General features: G+C 35.7%; 2 protein-coding genes across 2 annotated transcripts; one reads left to right on the forward strand and one right to left on the reverse strand.

Moving 5' to 3' along the window:
• Positions 1-1,954: 1,954 nt before the first annotated feature.
• LOC142637318 (uncharacterized) lies at positions 1,955-5,848 on the forward strand. The gene is made up of 4 exons (XM_075811593.1): positions 1,955-2,494; positions 3,660-4,104; positions 4,207-4,322; positions 5,199-5,848. Exons 1-4 carry the CDS (start codon positions 2,116-2,118, stop codon positions 5,618-5,620), a joined length of 1,362 nt encoding a protein of 453 aa, XP_075667708.1. The 5' UTR covers positions 1,955-2,115; the 3' UTR covers positions 5,621-5,848.
• Positions 5,849-18,655: 12,807 nt separating this feature from the next.
• Positions 18,656-22,297, reverse strand: LOC142634465 (auxin-responsive protein IAA27-like). Its single transcript, XM_075808753.1, has 5 exons — positions 21,544-22,297; positions 20,522-20,751; positions 19,657-19,798; positions 19,099-19,160; positions 18,656-18,948 (listed from the first exon to the last, which is right to left on the reverse strand). Exons 1-5 carry the CDS (start codon positions 22,107-22,109, stop codon positions 18,911-18,913), a joined length of 1,038 nt encoding a protein of 345 aa, XP_075664868.1. The 5' UTR covers positions 22,110-22,297; the 3' UTR covers positions 18,656-18,910.
• Between the last annotated feature and the right edge of the window lie 552 nt (positions 22,298-22,849).

The following is a 22,849-nucleotide window of genomic DNA, read 5'->3' on the forward strand; positions in this document are numbered from 1 at the left end:
TCACACTTGTTTCTTTACCAAACTTTTCCACTTCATATTTTTGTGAGATCTAGGTTTGATTATAAAAATTGAAAAGGTTATCTTGTATTACAGATGAGATATATGTTGACTGAGATATCGGAAATATTTACTGTATATCAATGAAAAATATGGAAAATCTAAGAATCATCAATCCAATATAATTGTATATTGGTTGAAATCTCGATTTTTTTTTTTTTTTTGTCAAAATCTTGAAAAAGGTTGAAAAATATATTAGAAATATCAAATTAATAAAATATTTATATATTGGTTGAGACTGAGATCTTGGATTAAAGTATTTTGAAATAGATTTTCTCCATATAAGACTTAAAAATTTATAAAATAAATAATTCTTAAGTATGTTTTTGGTTACCAGTTTTATTTTTCTACTCAACAATTCGTTAATGTCAATTCAGTCCTTATTTTCTCCAACAAATTTCAGTATTAGCTTTGTCATCATCTAATTAACTCATGGAATACGTGTATTCATGTCACCTTGAAAGAGCTCAATTACATGGGAAATAAAGTTTTATTGGGATTAACTTCTCTCTCTCACCACGTTGGAAATTCGATATGCGTTGGCGGTGACTAATTAAGCAACTTGGCTAGGTGGAATGTCCAGAACCAATCTTGGTAGAAATCAGGTGGCTTGAGCTGTAATGAAGCTGTTGAAATTATTCACGGCACTTTAATGCACTACATCCTCTTTTTTTCATATAAAGATACATCTCCTACACGTATATCTTGCGTATAGAGTCGCATTTATGTGAGAGGAGAGTATACTATACTAGGTGTAATAAATAATTTGCTACAAATCGTCTGCTTTCTCAAGTGCTAATGATGGCTAGCTCAAGTCACAATTAAGTATTACTTTTACTAATTTATACTACACTTTCTTTTTTTTATATTTTTCCACACTTTTTCCTCACAAATCTCTTATATGGTTGATTAGATCGATTAGCCAATTACTTTTCACTTTCACATAGATTCACCAAATTCACGCAGTACAATAAGGTATGTGTTCCTAAAATAACTTTTTCTATTGCTGTCAACTAATTAATTATTAAGTATACTTGGAGGATTGCTGATGTGATCCTCTCGACTAATGAGATGATATCATCTATACAAATATATGAATAAACTTTCTAATGAGCACAAAGAATAAAAAATAAAAAATAAAAACTTTATCAGGTAATGTCATATTTACAGAAATAACAACATTTTATTAGTTGAGATGTCAAAAAAGACCACATCAACAATCCTTATGATAGACCTAATAATTCCTCATAATTTGCTTGTTTGGATGTTTAAAAAAGGAGGGGGAGTAGAGTAGAGGGAAGGTGAGTAATTCAATTACCTTGTTTGGAAGTTTTTTAAAGAAGGAGGGGGTTTGGAGGGGTTTGAAGGGTTTCAACTACTTCCAACTCCCTCATTTTTAATTCCCCCAAATTAGAGAGATTTGGAGGGAGAGTAGAGCACATAAAATTATTGATAAAGTAAATTACCTAATTTACCCTTATTATATTTATAAAATTATAATGTTAAAAACAAGGGGAATAGCTAATTACTCCATTCCCCCTTACTAATTATAAAAACATCCAAACAAGGTGGAGGGTAATCATTCCCCACTACTCCCCTCCCTTCTACTCCCCTTTACTCTCCTCCTTCTCTAAACTCCCAAACAGGCCATTAAGTAACACCTAAACAAAGCAAATATTTATCTATATAAACGGAATGAGAATTATACTAAGAAGAAGAATGGGACTTATCCTAAATTCTTAATACTTCGCAAAATCATATATATATATATATATATATATATATATATATATATATATATAAAGCTCATAAATAAATGGTAAATTTATTAAACAACAATTAAAAACAAATTTTTCCAAAATTAAAAAATAAATAAAAAAATCTTTATACCCTTCTAGAGAAAGAGAGAAACATGACATTACTTCTTCTTTTTTTCTTTTTGAGTTCCTAATCTCTCCCCTTCACATTACACTCTCTCACAATTTCACAACTCCCACAAACTCTCACACTTCATAACAAAAACCAAAACCGAAGCCCAAAAAAAAAAAAAAAGATTCAATGCCCTCGAAAATGCTGGAGCGAGTTCTCTCTGTGCGCCGTGCCGTTTCGCCTCGCAGCGACGCCACGTCATCGGCAGAGTTCGAAAACGACAACGACGAAGCGACGGCGGACGCCGACGACGACGAGAAGGCCAAGAAGCAGCAGCACCAGCAGCTCCGAATTGCGACCCGGGCCGCCGCCAACTACTTGACCCGGATGGGTCCTTTCGGGCTCTGCCTCGTCTTCCTCTCCCTCGCTTTCCTCTCCATTCTCTCCTTGTACCTTTTCCACTCCCGCTCCTTCGTTTGCGTCTCCAGTTACGACCCGATTACCCGCTCCGGATTCTTCGGGTTGGATGGCCTTGAATCCGATTTCGGATCTCTCGGCGTCCCTTGGTGTAAGCCCCTTGCTCTTTTTTCAATACCCGGATCCGATTCAAATTTTTTTTTAATTTTTTATTTTAGTGTAAATTGTAATTAATTTTATAAGTGTTATTATTAAAGTTCGTATATTTTGGTTTTGGTGTATAGTGAGGCATTGATGGATTTAGATTATGGGTTGTGAATGTTTGATTAGGATCTAGAGTATTACTAATTGGGGACTATGTTTGGTTGCTGAGAAAATGTACTGGATTTTTGGAGGAAATGGATTAGAATTTGGGATGTCTAGATTTGGTGTTTTGGGGTTGTTAAGGAAGTGAGAAATGTTTAAATTTGATAAGTTAAAAGACTTTGGTTGGTTGCTTTAGAAACATAAGTGAAGGAAATAATTAATGGGGGAAATGGGCTTTCTTTTGTGTTGCTTATTTTAGGAAATTGCTGAACCTTGTGGAAATTTATGGTCTTTAATGGGGTCCAAGTAAAAAATGGAAGTCAGGTTTAGAAGTTAGTTTATAAAAAGAAAGAAATACTAAGGATGGAGTGAATTTAAGATGCAATGTACAATAGGGGAAGGGGGGATTTGAGCCTTGGCTGAGAGGATTTTGTTTTTAGGAGTTTATAAAAGAAGAAATGGAAAGGAAATGAAAGATGCATTGTAAGTTTTTACTATATTATACCACTTATATTTTATTCGTAGGCTTTTCAAATAAGAGCAAAAGAGTTATTTATATCCCCTACCTAATTGATGGGAATGTCTATTATCATACAGTGGAATGGTGGGGTCTACAATTCAGTTCCATTCCTTTCCCTTGCATTTCATACACTCCCAGAGACAATATAGAGTACAGGAATATAGATTCTGTCATTTTCATGGCGGTAAAGCATGCCTTGTGTTGGTGAAATTTCAACCATAAGTTGTTATTGACTGTGAACTTGTGATCCTGCTGATACAAAATGATACCAACCTGAGTGCAAATTGGTCCCAGTGCTATATTTCTGTAAGATTATGGCAATACATCTAATTGGGTATGGCTGAGATTTCATTAACACGAGTTTCATAAAATGAACATGAGGGGATTTGAATCCTTATGTTCAGTGTGAAATCCTTGGTTTGAATGTGAAATCATTAAGTTTTATAATCCAATAATTTTTTGATTCTTATGTTCTTATTTTTGGCAAAAGGCAGATCGAAACATGGAAAAACGGTCGAATGGACATCTAAGGATTTAATTAAAGGCTTGGAAGAGTTTGTACCTATATATGAAACTCGGCCAATTAAAAACAATATGTATGGGATGGGTTTTGACCACAGTTATGGGCTTTGGTTCATTGCTCGATGGCTGAAGCCAGATTTGATGATTGAGAGTGGTGCATTCAAGGGACATTCAACTTGGGTTTTGCGACAAGCAATGCCAGATACGCCAATTGTGTCGCTTTCGCCACGGCATCCTGAGAAATATCTGAAGAAGGGGCCTGCTTATGTTGATGGAAACTGCACATACTTTGCTGGAAAAGATTTTGTTGATTTTGGAAGTGTTGATTGGGGAAGTGTAATGAAGAAACATGGGATTACTGATCTCAGTCGGGTTCTTATTTTTTTCGATGACCATCAGAATGAATTGAAAAGGTAATCACCATTTCTCAAGTAACACTTTTCCCTTCATTTATTATTGATCTACGTTGGGATTGTTTTGCTAAATTTTTTCCTTTTGTATACCTTCATGAGCAGAATAAAGCAGGCTCTGAAAGCGGGCTTCCATCATCTTGTTTTTGAGGATAACTATGACACTGGAACTGGAGATCATTATTCTGTAAGGCAGATATGTGATCAATTTTATATAAGAGGTGCTTGCTCTCGCTCTGTTACCTTTCATTTATATGTACATTGATTTTGCCTTGAATTAACTGAGAATTTTGGTCTCTTATTTTGAAAAGTTTATTTTAACGCGAGTGGCACCTCCTTCCCTTGTAATAAGAGCAAGGTGGAGGATGAAGTTTTGGGTTCAAGACCCAGCAGGTGCCCATGTAACTTTTTTTTTTTGGTAAGAAAAAAAAGAGAGAGATTGTCATGTTGATTGCTGTATTGATGGCTTACTGGTAAATATGTTGTTTTACATAGTAGAGAAATCATGTGTTATAATTGAAGAGATTATGGAAAAAAATTTTGGGTATGCCTTTCTGCTAAGAAGGTTCAAGTGCATCCATCAGTCTTACTCTAGCTAGCACCCCCAAATTTTAGTAAATAAAATCTTCTCCTAAGCATTTGGGTAGGCTATAGATATATCTATACTTATGTCATTCCCTGCCATGATCCTTATTGGTGGCTGTATTAATTGGTAATTGATGAGGCATTTGGTCTTCTTTCAGCTGGCCTGAATTTTTTTTTGGCATTTATGTCTTAGAATTTGGATGATCCAATTTTAGGTGTTTAGAACTCTCACATTAATGCCCAACACCTAGCAATATTCTGTTCAAGAATAACAGGATTTTAAGAAGAAAAAGTGAATCTCATTTTCAAAAATTGTGAATCTTCTAGTTTTCTGATGATTCGAGCCATCAGATTGTAGCCAGACTTGTATTATAGGTTTGGCTGTAGTATTTGCGTTTTCCCATGTGGAGTTTTTCTTCAATAAGATTTTTGTTCTGTTGGTTTGGGGCTCTTGGGTACTGGCTTACTGCCTCAAGAAGCACTCATGGTCAATTGGTTATTTTGTTAATTAGGAGGTGGCCATAGCTGTTTTAAAGACAGTGACGAAGCTAGGATTAGATCGAAAAGGAGGAAATTCTGGCAGAAAGCAGTCGATATAGAAGAACTTTGTGGCCCAGATGAAGCGTGGTGGGGTGTTAGAGGGTACATGCGAGATGACTTCAACCACAGTAATCAGCCAATCTCCTATGCAGACCACTTTCAGAACAGCCGTTTTCTGGAATCAATTCTTGATGTTTATTGGGAACTCCCTCCTGTGGCTGGACCTTCTCTCACTCATCAAACAAGATATGACCCAGCTCGTGCACCCAGTCCCATTGTTGAAGATGGTCGGTATCGCTTATTCCAGCGTCTTGGTTTGACCGGACTTGAGACATCTGTATTTAATGGGTATACCCAGATGGTTTATCTTCACATATCTGAACAAGAATCTTAGAGTAGTCTTGATGAGAATGCATTGTTTAGTTTCCCATACCTGTTTATATTATGCATGAATTTTTTCTTGGTAGTTTTTGTGTTTTCATTCACCTTTTTCAGAATTTTTTTTTCTTTATCAATTGTCAGAATCCCTGATAGTGACAACTTGTTTGTGTACTCACCAAAAAGACTAGTATATGTCAACTGTTAAGCATAATGTAGCAATGACCGACCATCAGTTTTTTCACTTCTCTGTGGACTATTATTAGTGCCCTCATTTATCTTATCTGTGGCCCTCTACAATCTTGTCACATGTAAAAAAGTACGTGGTACACAAATGTGCCACAGCAACATGTTTTTCACGTTATGTCCAACTTGCTCAGTATAAGCTCAGAAACCTTACCTGATATATTTTATACAAGATGCTACCAGTCAATTGAGATGCAAATGTAAGATTGTCTGTGTTGGTGCGTGTCAAAATTCAATGTAGAAAAGCCAGTGGCAACAGGATTGTCTACTCTTGTCTTTGATTATTGACTCCAATTATGCCATTCTTTCGATTCTCTTCTTTAGTGTACCTTGGTTCAACTAGACAGTTGAGGAAAGTGGCGAACTTGGTTTATGAGTGGAAGAGGAGGTGAGCTTTTAGAAAGAGAAAGGGAAGCCATTACCGTGCCAGTGTGGAATTTTGGAAAATGGAGATATAAATGTCGTGAAGGCAAGTAGTAGTTAATCATCATATTGATGACATGGCAGGTAAAGTCTCATTCACCATTTGAATCCGTTAAAATCTACGGCTTAAAAAAAAGTATAGCTGGTATGAAGTTATTTGTACTTATAAATTAATTGATCCCAACTCTATATAAATTTTTGATAAGTACATTTTTCATATATAGCCTAGTCTACCGGTCTAAATGATGTTTTGGTTTGCTTCCTAGTATGGGAGAAAATAAGGCGAGAAGAAAATTGATTTCCATGGAGACTACCATTTTTCTTTCCTTTCAAATCAATATTTTATATATAGAAAAGCAGAGACCTCATGCGAGAGAGCATGAGGTTTTGCCATATGATGCACTTTATGAAGAGAATTGAAATACCTTTAAGCCATATTCCATATTAGAGATAAGAACAAATTTAAAAGTGGAGACTCTTTATTTCCTTTGGTTCAATGTTTCAAGATTAATTCTTGTTACATTTTGTATTCAATTTTTTAAGACTACTATTTATTTCATTTGGTTCAATGTTTCAAGACCTTCCATCTCTCACACACACACAAAACTTTTTGCATTTCCATTCATCATTTTCACTTTTACTCCTTTATATACACATGTCCATAACATCATCCTATCTCAAATACACTTAGAAAAAAATGATGTCATTTAGCTTCAACCTTTCAATGACACCTACATAACTCTAACGTTGCAGTATCAATTGATTGTAATTCGTATCAGTAGGCTATGACCAAGGAAGGAGGTTTGCGTTTTTTATTCAATGACAGTAGCTTACGGTTTTGATGTTGAAGTTAGACATTGTAGATTTTGTGAAGGTTATGATTCGCTTGAAATCTTTGGGTGTTTGAAATTTTGATTTGGGAAAGTTATAAATGTATTTTATTTTAGAACTAAAGAAAAAGAAAAGGAAACATTCTAATTAATTATTCATGAAGTTAGATTTTTTTTAATTAAAAAAATTGTGTTAGAATTCATAATTTGTAGGTTTCTTTGTATGTAGCCATAGTGGTAAAAACAAAAATCGATGGTGACTCAAAGGTATTTTTTGCTTTTTTTTAAAGGATACAGAAGCTCAATTAAAGTCAATTGAATTTTGATAAATGAATGTGTTTTTAGCAAATTTTTCTTTGTTTAATCATGTTCTCTTTATGTTGATACTTACAAATGATTTCCTTAATTCCATTGAGATAATTAATTGGGTGTTTAAGATCAAGGTCTCCATATTTGGTTGTGAGAATAGAGTGATTGAGAAAGTGTTTGGTAAGTTGCTTAAATTTATGTAATTTTAGGATATAAAAGTATTTTATATTTTGAATTCTTATTTGTAGATTTCAAAATCATTTAATTAGTTTGAAAATAAAATCTACTTTTTACGGTAAATATTATAATATATTATAATCTTACAATATTATACAATTCTTTAAAATAAATTAAGAATTAAAAAAAAAATCAAGTTTCAAAGCATATAACAATATTGTGAGCAAACATAAATATTATACAACAAAATAAGTATTAAGTGTTATATGCAGATTTTAATATATATATATATATATATATATATATATATATATATATATATATGATTTCAAATGAAATTGTAAAGTAGTCCGTGCATCGTGTGGGATATCATCTAGTTGGAAATAAATGAGAAAGAAAGAGAGAATTACACATGGAATTCATCTCTCTCTTCTTTTTTTACCTTGCAAATCAAATACTGAAAACTATTCTCCTTTCCCTTTCCTTTATTTTCCTCATTTCCCTTCCGTTTTTCCAAAAAAGTGCTATTGTTCTTTTCCATTTTTCCCATTCCTCTTGTGTAGGGGTGTAATCAGTTCGGGTCGGTCGGTGTTAAAGATAGTTTTTGCATCGAATCGAGAATTTTGGTTTTAACATATTGAGCACCGAAACCGACTTGTAAGCGTTTGGTCAGGTTTCAACATTTGGTATGTGAGAAAAAAAAAAAGCAAGAAAATAAAATAAAAAAGAAAAATTTTTTTTTTCATCAAACAAAGACATTATTGGAAGACAAAATCAATACAAAAACTAACAAGAAAAGCAACCAACATAGACTCTGTTTTCAACACAAAATACAAAGCAACATAGGAAAAAAAACGTAAAACACTAACAAAGATTAAGCAAACATCACGCTGTGTTTTCTTAGAAACCAAACAAATCTAAGAAAAAAAACCTATTTCACTTTGCTTTCCCACATTTTCTCAACACCCAAACACCAAGCAAACACAAAAAAATATACTCAAAATCGTGTATACATTTAAAGAACATACCAAAATAAGGAAAAACTTATTTCCCTTTACTTTCCTACATATTCTCAGCACCCAAACACCAAGCACCAAGCAAACACAAGAAACATATACTCAGAATCAAGAAGATTGTATTTTCTTTTTTCTTTTTTCTGGTTAAACATTTTTGATATTCTTGAACTTTGTTTCTGAGAGATTAAAAGAAATGGAGAAGAAAGAAGGTTGTAGGGGAGAACGGCTAAAGTTTCTTTTTTTGATAGGAAAACTAACACTTTATTAATTAACAAAAGATAATACATCACGATGAAAATCTTGTTCCAAAAAACAAGGACTCTCTTCCATTCAAACAAAATAATCAACTATGCCAACAACATATTTAGCTAAAAGATGAGCTGGTCTATTTCCTTTCCTACGCACATGAGAAAAGCTTACATACTGGACCTCTTGACAAGAGTCTAAAATACCATACACAATAGGAGCTACCACGGCAGGGGATGGAGATAGTCCAACAAGAGCACAACGGACATTTAGAGAGTCCCCTTCTAAGATAAATTCTTGTAATCCCCCATCCTTTGCAAACTGAAGGCCAACTTCAAAAGCTTTTGCCTCAATTTCCAAAGGACCAAGCGAAGCTTTTACCTTCTTGCTCATCGCAACCACCACCAAACCAGTTTCATCCCTGATAATAACTCTAATCCCCGATTCCTTCTATGCCGAAAATACTGCACCATTAACATTAACCTAGTATAAACTTCCTTTAGGTAGATACCAACACTCAATCAAATTTTGTGACCAACACTCAATCAAATTCTATTCTGGTTTATAGGGAATTCAAATTGCAGCTTTGTGACCATTAAAATAAGGAGAGAATAAATAAAATTGCATTTACTATGGATCGAACCTGAGTTAAACCCTGATAATAACTCCAATCCCCGATTCCTTCTGTGCTGAAAATACTGCACCATTAATTACTATGGGTCGAACTTGAGTTAAAAATGTGAAAACGCATGTCCTTGCCACTATGCTACTAGGAACAATCTTGACATAACTTGTATATATTAATATTTAATATATTTTGGTTCGGTTTCAGTTGGGTCTATAATTTGTGTGGGACACCGGAATTTTTTTTTTAAATAACTATAAAATCAGAACTATATCATTAGTAAACGAAGGTTTGAAACAAATTTGGTTTCTAACAAATCGAGTCCAGAGAACTCGATTTTGGGCAAAGAAATCGAGTTCAATGGACTCGATTTGTTCATCTGCCAGCAGCTGACGTGGAGAGGGAGGCCACGTCGGCTAGAAATCGAGTCCATTGGACTCGAATTAAAAATGTAGTAAATCGAGTCCATTGAACTCGATTTCCTTGAAGCTTAATTCCACTTAATCCCTCAATTTCAAACACTCTCACCGTCTCTCTCAGTCTGACTCTGAAATCTCTCTGAGTCTCCACGGTCTCTCACTGTCAAGCTCTCAGTCTCTCCACCGTCTCTCCACCTCTCTCCACCGTCTCTCACTGTCAATCTCCCCGTCTCTCCACCGTCTCTCACTGTCAAGCTCTCGCCTCTCCGCCGTCTCTCCACCTCTCTCCACCGTCTCTCACCGTGAAATCTCTCGGTCTCCACCGCTGTCCACCGTCTCTCCACCGTTTCTCCACCGGTTCTCCACCGTCTCTCCACCGTTTCTCCACCGTCTCCCACCGTCAAATCTCTCTCATTCTCCACCGTCCCGCCGTCACTACACCCGCCGTCTCTCAAACACTCTCCCACCGTCTCTCCACACACCCAAATCCGACCCAAAGACCCAAACCATCTCCATTGCAATGTAAGTTTTTACTAATTTTCCCCTTCATTTTTCTGGTTCTTAATTTATTCTTGTGTTAATAAATGGTTGATTTTGTATTTACATAATTTAATTTTTACTATTAATTGGCTAATGAAATTTGAGGGCATTTGTTGAGGAGGAGGATAATCCTGTGCTATATGTTCAAAGTCCAAGAAGATTTGGTTTTTGCATATGTCCTAGTTTATGATTAGTTTTAGGGTTATTTTACAAAAGAAATACAGTTGATAAAAATTTGGATAAATAATTAATGAAGTAGATAATATATATATATATATATATATATATATATATATAAATATAAGAATTTGTTTTTGTTGCATGTAATACTATAGGTGTTGAACAATTATTGTATCACAGTAAAATCGAGTCCAAAAAACTCGAAATGTTACTTTGCTAATTAGTTTGAAAACGATGTTAACTAACGTTTATGTTTGAAAATGGGTGTCAAATGCCCATTTGGTACTCTTTTTTTTTCACTTTTTTTTTTTGTTGAAAATTTAGCACTATTAGTTTACCTTCTATATGTAAGATTAACATAAACAAATGCATGAACTTTGTATAATATTATACAATGTTATGCAAATGTGCACAATAAATGTAAACTAACAATTATCCATCCTCTTATTGGTTAAAAAATCACTCATTTTTAAAAAAATTGTAAAAAATAAATAAATAAATTCTTTTATGGTTTTTCTGTAATTGTGCTTTTTTTAATTTAGAAACAATAATTGTGCTTGTTTCCTTCAAACTAATATAATGTTCATATGATGAACAACTTAATTAAGAATTATAATATAAACTAGAGACAAATATTTTAACCATACAATTAAATTAAATAGAAAATTATAGGGGATTATATAATTTACTAATGTTTTTAATAAAGGAGGGTCACTTGACACCAAGAGAATTTAGCTACTTAGGACAAATAACTTTGAGACACAACTAGTGAAAATTAGCACCCTTGAAAATCATTATCATTATTATGATCATATTTGACACCATATTATCACACATTTTTAAGAGAGATTTCTCTAACAGGAGTTGCTTTTAGGCTCAACTAGTTTGATGGTGTAAGTGTGCATGGGATTTCAATTTCATAAATGAACTAGTTGAGGATTTTTCTTTGAAAAATTAATAGATAATATAGAAATTTACTTAATAGTTAACTAGCTATTCACATGGATGAGGTTAATACTTTTATGAAGTGCTTAAACACCTATCGTGCTTAGTCATGTCAGCCATTAACTTGGAAAAGTTTGGGGGGGGGGGGGTTCCCTTCAAAGTAGTACACTAAAAATTTCTAAAGCAAGTTAAAAACCAATTGGCACTAATTAAGCTACATTATGGGGTCAAATATTAGGGGCTCCTTAAGTTAAAACTAGTGGTTGGAAAAGTAAAAAACTATCATAGGTAGGCTACACTTACTAAATTAGTGGCCTAGGCCACCCCAATTGATACTACATTAGCCTTTCAATCCCCAAAAGCATGTGTGAATATATGGATGTAATATTTAGGGGATTATGGTGTAAGTCAACGAAAATAGTCCTCCAACCATCTCGTACCTTTGGTATGTTCATCCCTATGTAAGCCGTTGGTTGAAGGAGACAAGGGTTTAGGCTTTTTGTTCTTTACAAACAATATAGCAATACTTGCCAAACTTGCTTGGTATGCTATCACGTAAGGATAACTCGTGTTAGAATCCTATTAGCAAAATATAGGTTGGGAAGTAACTAGTTGAGGAAAAGTTCAACAAAGAAAGCACCATGGATGTGGAGAAGTTTGGAGAGGGTTAAGTCATTGTTGTCAAAAGGAACTTACCGCCAGTTCGGAATGGGGACCTAGTTTGGGAGGATCACATCAATGGAATTCATATTTATTAGACCATAGTAATTAATTACTTAATATGCGTTATTCCTAAGTCATAAGCCATAGTGAATTTGTTAAATTAGCAATAATTTATCCAATTTTTGCACACAATGAAGAACTCTACAAGTAGAAATGATGGGGACAGATCGGTACCCACAATAGAGCTAAGATAGGGAATCTGATCAGGTACCATTTCGGGCATAGCCTCCAGGAGAAGAAACAATGGCTACTTGATGGTAGGCATACAGTCGTATAAATACATGACATGTTATATACTTGCAATGTGTTCTGTTCAGTCCCCAAATATTGACTGTACTGAAAAAACAAAGTAGGAAAGACAGAAGAAAAGAATTCCATCTCCCCCCCCCCTAGCGGATAAGCAATGTAAATTTTATTCAACTAAGAAAAAAAAAGTCATCCAATTAAGTACACAAATTACATCCTGTATACACCTGGGGACCAATACAATGAAGTACACAAATTACAAGCATCCATCAAAGCATAAACTGAGAAAAGAGAATGATTTCCTACAACTAAAATCTATTCCGATAACGTTTTATAGAGGAAAAGAATTCCAGCTTTACTTGCCAACTTTACTGCAATCATAAACTTTGGGTTGGTTCTATCTTCTATTCAAAAAAATAAAAATAAAAGAACAAACTATGGGCTGAATTAATCATGCCATTTTGGAAGAGTAGGCATAATTTAATGAGACACGTTTCAGATCTTTAGAAACAGCAGAATACTACCAACAAATTTGGTCATGCCAAAAAATATCCTGGTAATATCTGCACAGAAATTCCTTGTATGTATTTGTTTGTGGGAAATGAGACTTGGGGACGGATTTTACTTTAAAGAAATCATGCTAACTTCAAAGATATAAAGCTTTAGGCAATTGATGCATTTTCTTCTAATTTAATATGTAGTATGGCCGTGCGTTGCCGGGGTGGATGATGAGTTCGGTCCCTGGTCCCTGTGGTTCCTTCGGTGTTAAGGTTTCTAACGTAACATCGATCATCTGCCGTTTTGGGAAGGCCAGGTAAAATTAAAATCGACGACCTGCTAAATTTCTATATTCTTTTCTTATACTTTGACATTATGTTGATTTTTCTTATTTTTCATTTCTAAAATCCTAAGTTTGTCAATGGTATCACTAGCTTTGAATGCATAGTAATGATATTGAAAAATGGTATCTAAATAATTATATACATCTTATAATTTTAATTTTATGTTATACTCCTGATTTTGTTGATCTAATTCTTCTGAGCATAACCTTAATCTTGATATATAGCTTTTGTATTTTTGGTTTTTGTATAAAAAATAAGAAGACTACAAAACCTTCATTAAATAAGTTGTCATAAAATCATGGAAATTCCTATTGAAGAAATTATAGTCTATTTTCCCAACAATAGCTACAATCATTTATACAAAGGTTATGGCATATTACATCTCATCACCATGGTTCTATCATGTGTAGGATGCGGGGGTATTGAAATGTCGTGGTCGTAATGAGGGAGTTTCGAAAACGAAGCCCGATGGTGGATGATCGCGTCCTCGACATTGTCAAGAGAATTGGATTAGTAGGGGCCGTATAGGACTCCATTTAGAGAGCTTGACCATAATTTGATAACGGCCTTTGTTCGAGCGATGGCGGCCTCGAAACCCACACCTTCCACCTTCCACATGGTGAGATGACGATCACATTACAAGACGTGGAGGTTCGTTCGGGGATTCCAATCGATGGTGAGGCAATTGTTGGAACTTGTGCCTTGAAATGGGCCGTTGAATGTCAAGAAATGCTTGGAATTGTTACTAATTCCGTGGTGCTTAAAGGACAGAGGATCCAAATCAAGAAGCTACTTGAAAAAATTGACCAAGGGTTGCCCGATGGTGCAGAAGAGGTTGTTGTGCACCGGTATGCACGGTGTTATATTCTAGCACTCTTAGGGGACACAATTTTCGCCGACAAGTCCGGCGATAGGGTGCATACGATGTGGTTGCAGATGTTTAGGATCTTCACAATCCACCTCGGTACAGCTTGGGGGAGCGCTTGCCTTGCATGGTTGTAGAGAGAGTTATGCGGTGGGCAACCGACAAAAACGCTAGTCGATTGGTGGGGCCTTAATACTCGTTCAATATTGGGCATGGTCCGTATTCCCTTTCTTGTGCCCAAGGATGGACCTCCCACCGTATGGTGCATATGGTCCACCATTACCATCTTCGCCATTGTCTATTAAGTAAGTCTCTTCCTTGACCGATTTTCTCTATTTTTTTTGGATCCATCATTTTAAACGATATGACACATTGAACTTAGCATTATTCAACATACATATCCTTTTTCTTTTTTATTACATTGCATATTTGGTAGATATTGATTTCCTCTTCTTCATTGTAGGTTGGTTTGGGTCGTGAGCACGAAGAATAGCCCCGCCGAAATCCGTTTGGTTTCCTGACCGTCGCTTCTAGATTCTATGTATCCCAACCAGGTATCCAAATTGTGTTTCTTGTAATGTTATCTTAGTCTATACGTTAGGTAACCGTAAAATATGTCAATTCAAAATAATGGAACATTCCATAATGTGCTGCGCTTTTTTTTTACTACAACAGGTGGTGTGGCAAACATATTAAGCAGAATTAGGCCACCTGCCGCGTTCCCGTGTAGCAGATCGGGACATATGGACGGCGACGGTGCCGCTTGTATGTTTCGCTAGTAGAGAAACATACACCGGATCGTGTTCTTCGTCGCCTGGGATGGTGCAAGAAATTCCCGAAGATGTTGATACCGACGATGCCCTTCATAAGATAGACTTGAGGGGGAAGATTGAAGTGGATTGGAGGGTCGACATTTTAGCCACATCCAAGTATGGAATACGAGAGTACGTAAACTATGTCATGGAGCACGACTAGGGTGCTATGTCGAGTGTTCATCCATACTTCGGCTGGTATGGTAAAGTCACATGGAGGTTTGTCGACCACACTAGCGCCTCTCTCCTTATTACGGTAATCGCTTTGACCTTTCTTTCCAAATTTTGTTGCGTATTACCATTTTTGCGTTAGGTGTACTAATTGTATTACAAAAATTGCAGGTCGCCACGCACAAGCAGATGTTGGTGCGTTATGTAGTAGACAAGCTCCGAGCACAAGCCGATTGGCAGCCTATGCCGAAGGAAGTGGATCGCCTTCACCGTCTAGTCGCCCATCTTCCCTTGGAAGATGCGGATACAAAGGAATCCAAATCGCTGAGAACATAATGCACGACCAAGCACGAGCTCCACTCCCGCCAGCCCAAGCCATCGCCAGAGTGTTGCACCCCATCAACGCCCACCTCAACCCCCTCCACCCCCACCTGCCAATCCGACCCCAGAGTTCCCTCTACCCCCACATGCATCACCGGCCCCAGAGTTCCCTCCACCCCCACATGCATCTACATCCCCACAGATCCCACCTCGTAGTACACCCGCCTTTCCAGGACCTGGCTGCATCCCTGTACCCACTGCACATGCATCTTCTCACCCCGAGCTCCCTTCACCCACCCTATGTACATTTTCTGACCCCGCGCATCTATCCCTCACTCCACCATCCTTTGATCTCGGCATTGATTTCAATGATACCCCTCAGGTCATGCACACTCAATCTCCCTCGTACAGCATTGGTCATATACACCATGTACCACCCCATAGTGACTCCATGTCATTCATGCCCACTCCTGGACTGCATACAGCTCCTATGACTATGAGCCTCACTCACATTCCATCCGCTACACCATCCTCCCCCGCTTGTAGTATCTTCATTGTTGGGAGTCAAGCAAATCAACCAGCTTGTGCATGTCGAGAATGAGCAAGTTGATGATCTACGCCTCCCCACAAGGTCGGCCTAAACGCACAAGAAAAGCACCTCCTCGTGGGACAGTGGTCACAAAGCAGACACAAGGCCGGCCCCACGGGTATGCATTGGTCATTTACTAGCTTTGAATACTTCTGTGACTCGCTGCCATAGTTGGTATTAAAATTCATTTAATCCATTGTTTCTTTGTAACTGCGTCTTTGCAAGAAGGCAAGGAGCCCGACTCGGAGATGCGGTACCCCCTCCCCCACATACTCGTACATTATACAAGAAACAGCGTAAGCGTCAAGTGCCATAGGGTGAGCACCCCATCTGCCTACAAATGGTCTTCAATTCAGCATGTATATTTTGCCCAACTCACCACCCTTTGCAAGATTTGTAAGGCTTATCAATATGCTTGAGGGTTTATGTTATCTCTTTTTATATGTTTATGCTACACTAGTCCTGAATATTTTTGATTGAGGTTCTTGAGGACTAACATACCAAGGGACTTAATGAAAACAACAACTAGGAAATTATGAAGCCTGGACAAGTTCTCATTTAGTTAGTGCTATTCCAAGGATTTAGGTAATCACCAATCATGATTGGAAATTGGAGAGGGTGGCTTCCCTAATGGGTTTGTTGTATCCTAATTTTATGTTTGTTGTGGGATCTGTTTACTTGTGATGGGTTCCAAACTGTTATGGTAAATTTGCATATACTCACATCCAAATCATTCTAGAGGCATGACTTTCAAAACCCATTCAAATAAGATATGATGAACAAAAATATTATAGCAATTAGTTACCCATTGAAATTTTTGTTACAAATTTGAAACAACTATATCTTGAAATAATTTATACTAAAAAGACTGTAATGGGTGTCTTAGGTATCAAACTCATAATCCATTTCATACCAATGACAAAAACCTAAAAGTACTAAATATTCCTAACAATTGATCACAATATTTAGTACTAAATATTCCCAATATTAATTTTGAATAAAAACCTAGCATAATCACAATATTTGGTACTAAATATTTCCCCAATACTAAATATTCCCAATAATTAATCACAATATTAATTTTTTAAAAAAACCTAGAAAATAATTTAATCACAATATTTACACTAACAAAAAATAAGCAAATATTCCCAATATGTTGTAATAACATAATTAATCACAATATTTGGTACTAAAAATTCCCAATTTACAATCACAATATTAATTTCCTAAAAAAAACTTAGCAAATAATTTAATCACAATATTTACACTAACAAAAAAAAATTCCCAAATATGTTGTAATAACATTAATCACAATATTTCCAATAATTAAAAAAAAACTAACAAATAATCACAATATACTAACAAACTACCCACAAACAAACAAACAAACTAATCACAATATTTACACTAACAAACAAAAAAACAAAAATTTTCCTAATATGTTCTAATTGTTTCTTAAAAAAAATAACCTAGCAAATAACCATTATACTAACAAAAAATATCATCAATATTGTAAAAAACATTACCTGAGAGTTGATGAAAGTTGAGTGTAATTGTTGTGTGAGTGATGAAGTAAGTTGTGTGAGTGATGAGGGTTGTGTGAGTGATGTTGCTGTGAGAGCAGAACAGAAATGAGAGCATAAGAGAGGGTGTGAGCCGGGTAAGGGGGAAAAAGGTCCCGTGGGACCCACATGACACGTGGATGGGTTGGGGACCATTCACAGAAATCGAGTTCAGGAGACTCGATTTTTAGAAGCAAATAAATCAAGCCTCCTTTACTCGAGTTACGTCCACGTGCCCGAAAATTATGGTGACCAAAAATCGAGTCTACTGGACTCGATTTACTTTAACTGATCACGTGACCAATGAGCCCGTTGATTAATTTAAAGTCACGCGGTGTGTGCAAAATAGAAATCGAGTTCATTGAACTTCGATTTTTGGCCATAAAAAGCGAGTTTAATGGACTCGATTTCTATTTAAAGTCAGTCGTCCGCTCGTTCGCAAAAGAAATCGAGTTCATTGAACTCGATTTTTTATGGCCAAAAATCGAGTTCAATGAACTCGGATTTCGTGCCTACGTGGACCGCCAGTCCGAGCGTTTAGTCCTACGGCAGGTCAGCCAAGGGTATGATGGAGTAAAATAAGCCGAAAATCGAGTCCAATAAACTCGATTTGTTAGAAACCAAATTTGTTTCAAACCTTTGCTTACTAATGATATAGTTTGAGTTTTGTAGTTAAATCTGAAAAAATGCCGGGACACCGAAACCAAACCAAAGAATTGGACTCGGTTTGGTCAGTTTTGGCTGGTTTTGTCAGTTTCTCAGTTTTTCGCACACCTCTACTCTTGTGGCATCCCTGATTTTCTTGCCCTTTGCCCAATTTCAACGCATTCTTGGTTTGAGGGAAACGGAATTGTTATGGCTTATGGCATCCCAACCTTTGTTGATCATTTTTCTTCAAAATACAAATTATTGAGTAAACAAACTTTTGTTATTTACCAAAAATAGAGTTGTAGAGGCAGAGGAATTACAAACATTAAGCAATCCATTTACACATCACTTTTGAGTTCAGAGATACATATGGAAAAACAAAAGAAATTATATAATAATCCATGTCTCCAGTTAAAATCTTCTACCTTACATGAAAATTTTCCAGTCTCTTAACTACACAAAAGCTAATACATATCAAAAACACATATAGGTTTCTAAAATAGAATACCAAACTTCAAATTCTTTCAAAGCCAGGAAACACCTCCCTTTGGTCTTTGTAGATACTTCCACTTTAGTTACGGTTCTTACACTTCTCCACGGCCCTTGGAGCTGCAATCAAGCATATTTTTTAGATCATTTTGAATGTACTTAAATTTTCACTACAGAGACAAATTTTAAGCTGACAAAAAGTCCATGTTCAATCACACTATATATTAAGCTGACCAATTATCACACTGAACATATTACGGTAATACATACCTAGCCCAATTGCCTCTGAGCCCTTCATGATCCTTAGCCTCCTACAGGAGTCGGTGAACATTCTGTGACAACAATCAACAAAACAATAAGGGAATATATTCATGGCTGAAAATGACAAATCTTCAATAATCTAAAGTAAGATATCATATCATGAACATCTAGATCAAGTTGGCAATATCTAAATAAAAGTAGAGAATTCAATGCCACGCCTGGTGTCAAGAAAATTTTATGTAGTTAGTTCTTGAACTGTGATGGACAGTCAAATCATATCATCTTTGAATCAGAATTATGAGGGATCAATATCAATCAATGTTTTACTTTAGTGTTTTCCCCACTACATATAATTGTGATACAAGATTTTAGTCAATTTAATCACCTGGACTCAAAGTTTATAACAAAAACCATGCAATTCAGTAAGACAAACCACATCACATTAAGAAATAATCTAGGATTTTTATCACAACATTTGAAATCGTGTATATGCATGACTAGAAAATGAAAAAACGAAGAAAAGATAACAAATGAAACAGATGTCACATTTAGGAGGATAGCACTTACTCCCAGGGGACATCACCAACAAGCATCCAATCCCCATCCTTGTCTTCATATGTCAACACATATTCAGAACCATTGAGAAGATCTTTCAGACGGCTCTCGTTCAGGCCATCTTGCCCTCGAAGCCCATGAGAGCTGCACTGCCCTGAATCACAGTCATTCATGAACATGAGTAAAGACCCTTCTGATATAATGTAACAGGTGTAATTATCTCATCACGCAATTTTGTTGCAAACTTGAGAAAACACTCTTTTTTTCTTTCTTTTTTTTGAGGATAAACGGCAGAGAGAAAACACTCTTTTTAATATATGTTAAAAGAAGCAGTCTAAATTTCCTAAATTCAAGCACACCTACCACAAAACACAGCATGTATATAATAGAAATTATATATATATATATACACACACACACACACTTTTATTCCCTTGTGAATTGTGATTCTTATATTTTATATATATACTATAATATAATATTATATAAGAATCACAATTCACAAGGGAAAAAAAGTATAAAATTCATTAGTAGCGGTAAGAAGAACTGCAAATGATTGGGAAATGTTTCCCTCAATATCATAGTTAATATATATCACTAAGCACTAGCTCCTTTGCAGGCTTTCTTTATATGGCAAGAGGGTTCTCAACCATGATTTATTGGATCTGAAAAATCCATTTATTACTTATCAAAATGAAAGGGTGCGTTTTAAGGATTTTAATATAGGTTACACATTTTTTTTCATATTTTTGGGACTAAACAGACCGAAGGGATGTGTTATACTAGAAAATAATAGACACATACTCATTAACCTCAAATTATCGTGTGTGTATGTGAGAGAGAGAGAGAGAGAGAGAGAGAGAGAGAGAGAGAGTACCAATGGTGAAGCAGCTGAACATCTTCTCAAGAGCTGCTGAGAGTTCCGCATAATTGTTGTAGGTTTTGAGATCAACTTTCCTTAAATATGGAGCACCATCCATGCTAACTTTTACATAAAGACATCCAAATCCTGTCTTCCCATCAGCTTCATCACTATTTTTCACAAGATTTGAAGCCATGGTGTTCTTTCGGAAAGATCGAATTGGTGGCCATCCTACCACCTGTGTCCTGTTGCAAAAAAATTATGCTCAATGATTCACCTTCAAGTATTACTATTAGTACATATTTAAAAATCCAACAGATATAGAGTTAAATTTATAAAGATAGAAAAACAAAAAAGTGAAAACCTTACACTGCAAAGAAAGAAAGAATAATAAGATTGAAACAGAAGATATCAATAGCCCACAAAAACTATCATCCTTACAAAAGCCTTTTTTTTTTTAAAGAGATAATATAGCTGAACACAATTTTCCAAACTATTACCAATACTACAGACTAAATGTTTTAAGTAATTAGTACAATCAACAAAATCTATGCATCCAAGCTGAACACATACTGTGTATGTTAGGAAGAATGCATGAATCTACCAAGTGCATGCCAAAACAGAGAGCCTCTAATTAAATGAAGAAAAAAAAACTACAAGTCAATAAGAACCAATACAACACAACAAAGAAAAGGCAAACAATAAGGAAAAAAGAAAAAGGAGATGAGCAAATAAATACCGAAGCTGAACCTAGTACCAGCAAGTATTAATGCTCTATCCGAAGCCTTAATTAAAAATTTTCAATCTCCATAACACACACACACACACACACACACACAAAAGAGCTCAAAACAATTAAATTGATTTGAGGTGAGGTGTTCACTTTCTTATGGAAAAACCAATACAACATAAAACTAAAATCCATTTTCAATGACTTTTTCTCAAATTTTTCAGTAAACAATTTTGGACTAACAATAGCATAACTCAACAAGGAGAAGAAAACAAAAATAATCAAATGCTTAGAAAGGGAAGCTTACTTTGCCGCAGGAGCACTACTATGTTCATTTGCAGCAGGAACCTGAGGCTTCTTGTCCTGAACTGGCTTTGGAGATTGTGGAACACAACCAGCCTCTTTCAAAGTTGGTGTTGCAGACACAGAAGACTGTTGTATATTGCTTTTACCTTCCAAAACACCCAGAGCTTTCCCACCACCATTTCCAGCTCTAGGAGAGAACAAGACAGCACCCGTACCCATATCAATATCAGATCCATTACTCATAGAGAAAGCCCACTTCCCAGAAGACCCATCAATGGCATCAGAAAAACCCCTTTTAGCTCCAGACACAAGGTTCTTGAGAGGGCTTAGGGAATACCCATTATGCTTATCCTCCAAGTCCTTGCCAAAAAGAGAAACTTTTCTCTCTGGAGACTCAGACCCAGGTAAGCCAAGTCTGAGCTCAGTCTCCTTGAGGTTGAGAGCAGAACTCTTCACATCCTCAGTAGAGAGAGTAGAGGAACTAGAAGATGAAAGCTTTTCAGAGCTTCTTTCCATTGAAGAAGTCTCTGTTAAGCCTATGTAATCATGTTCCAGTGGTATAGACATGAAAGTTACACAATGCAAGAAACTCAAATAGGCAAGCCTCAAGAAGTGTATGAATAAGAAGAAGAAGAAGGAGATAGCTTGTTTGATACAACTAGTTTGAACAGAAGGTAGAAAGAGAGAGTAAGAGAGAGAGAGTAAGAGAGAGAGGTTGTGGGATAAACACTCTGGTTTAGCTCTGCTGGTCTGGTTTTGTTGATGCAGAAAAGAAGCTTCTTTGGCCTTTCTGTAGCCACTTTTTTTTTTTTTTTAATTTACTTTTTCTCTAAATATAAAAAGAAATACCACCTTTTTCTTTTCTTTTTTTTCTTTTATGTTTTGGAATTCTAACCCTTTTTTTTTCCTGCTGCAAAGGGGAGATGATTTTAAATGGAGATGGTATGATGACTCTCTATCAAAGCTCCTGTGAGAGCCCTGTCAATTCGAATACAAAATTTATGCTCCAAATTATTATATGGCTAACTGTATGAGTATAGATAATAATGTATTGTTTCCATAAAAAAAAGATAATAATGTATTGTGAATCTACTTATCAATATCAATAAATAAATATATATGAGCTAAAAGTAAGGAAATTTAAATAAACTTTGAGAGGGTTTTTTTTTTTTTTTTTTCAGTTGAGTAACTTGACGATGCTCTTTTATGGTTGGAAAGTGTGCGCAGAATATTATAGTGTTGAAAATATTATTTTAAATGAGATCTTAGTGACAAAACTACTCTCATGAAATTTGATGGCATTCAAC

This window comes from Castanea sativa, chromosome 5, assembly GCF_040712315.1.
Source record: "Castanea sativa cultivar Marrone di Chiusa Pesio chromosome 5, ASM4071231v1".
NCBI lineage: Eukaryota > Viridiplantae > Streptophyta > Magnoliopsida > Fagales > Fagaceae > Castanea > Castanea sativa.

Coding starts and splice junctions, on each gene's coding strand:
- LOC142637318 (XM_075811593.1), top strand. CDS start 2,116: ATGCCCTCGAAAATGCTGGAGCGAGTTCTCTCTGTGCGCCGTGCCGTT. Junction 2,495..3,659: donor ATCTCTCGGCGTCCCTTGGT/GTAAGCCCCTTG, acceptor TTTTGGCAAAAG/GCAGATCGAAACATGGAAAA. Junction 4,323..5,198: donor TGATCAATTTTATATAAGAG/GTGCTTGCTCTC, acceptor TTTGTTAATTAG/GAGGTGGCCATAGCTGTTTT.
- LOC142634465 (XM_075808753.1), bottom strand. CDS start 22,109: ATGTCTATACCACTGGAACATGATTACATAGGCTTAACAGAGACTTCT. Junction 19,161..19,656: donor GTTGGTGATGTCCCCTGGGA/GTAAGTGCTATC, acceptor TTGTTGTCACAG/AATGTTCACCGACTCCTGTA. Junction 18,949..19,098: donor CTCAGAGGCAATTGGGCTAG/GTATGTATTACC, acceptor GCTTGATTGCAG/CTCCAAGGGCCGTGGAGAAG.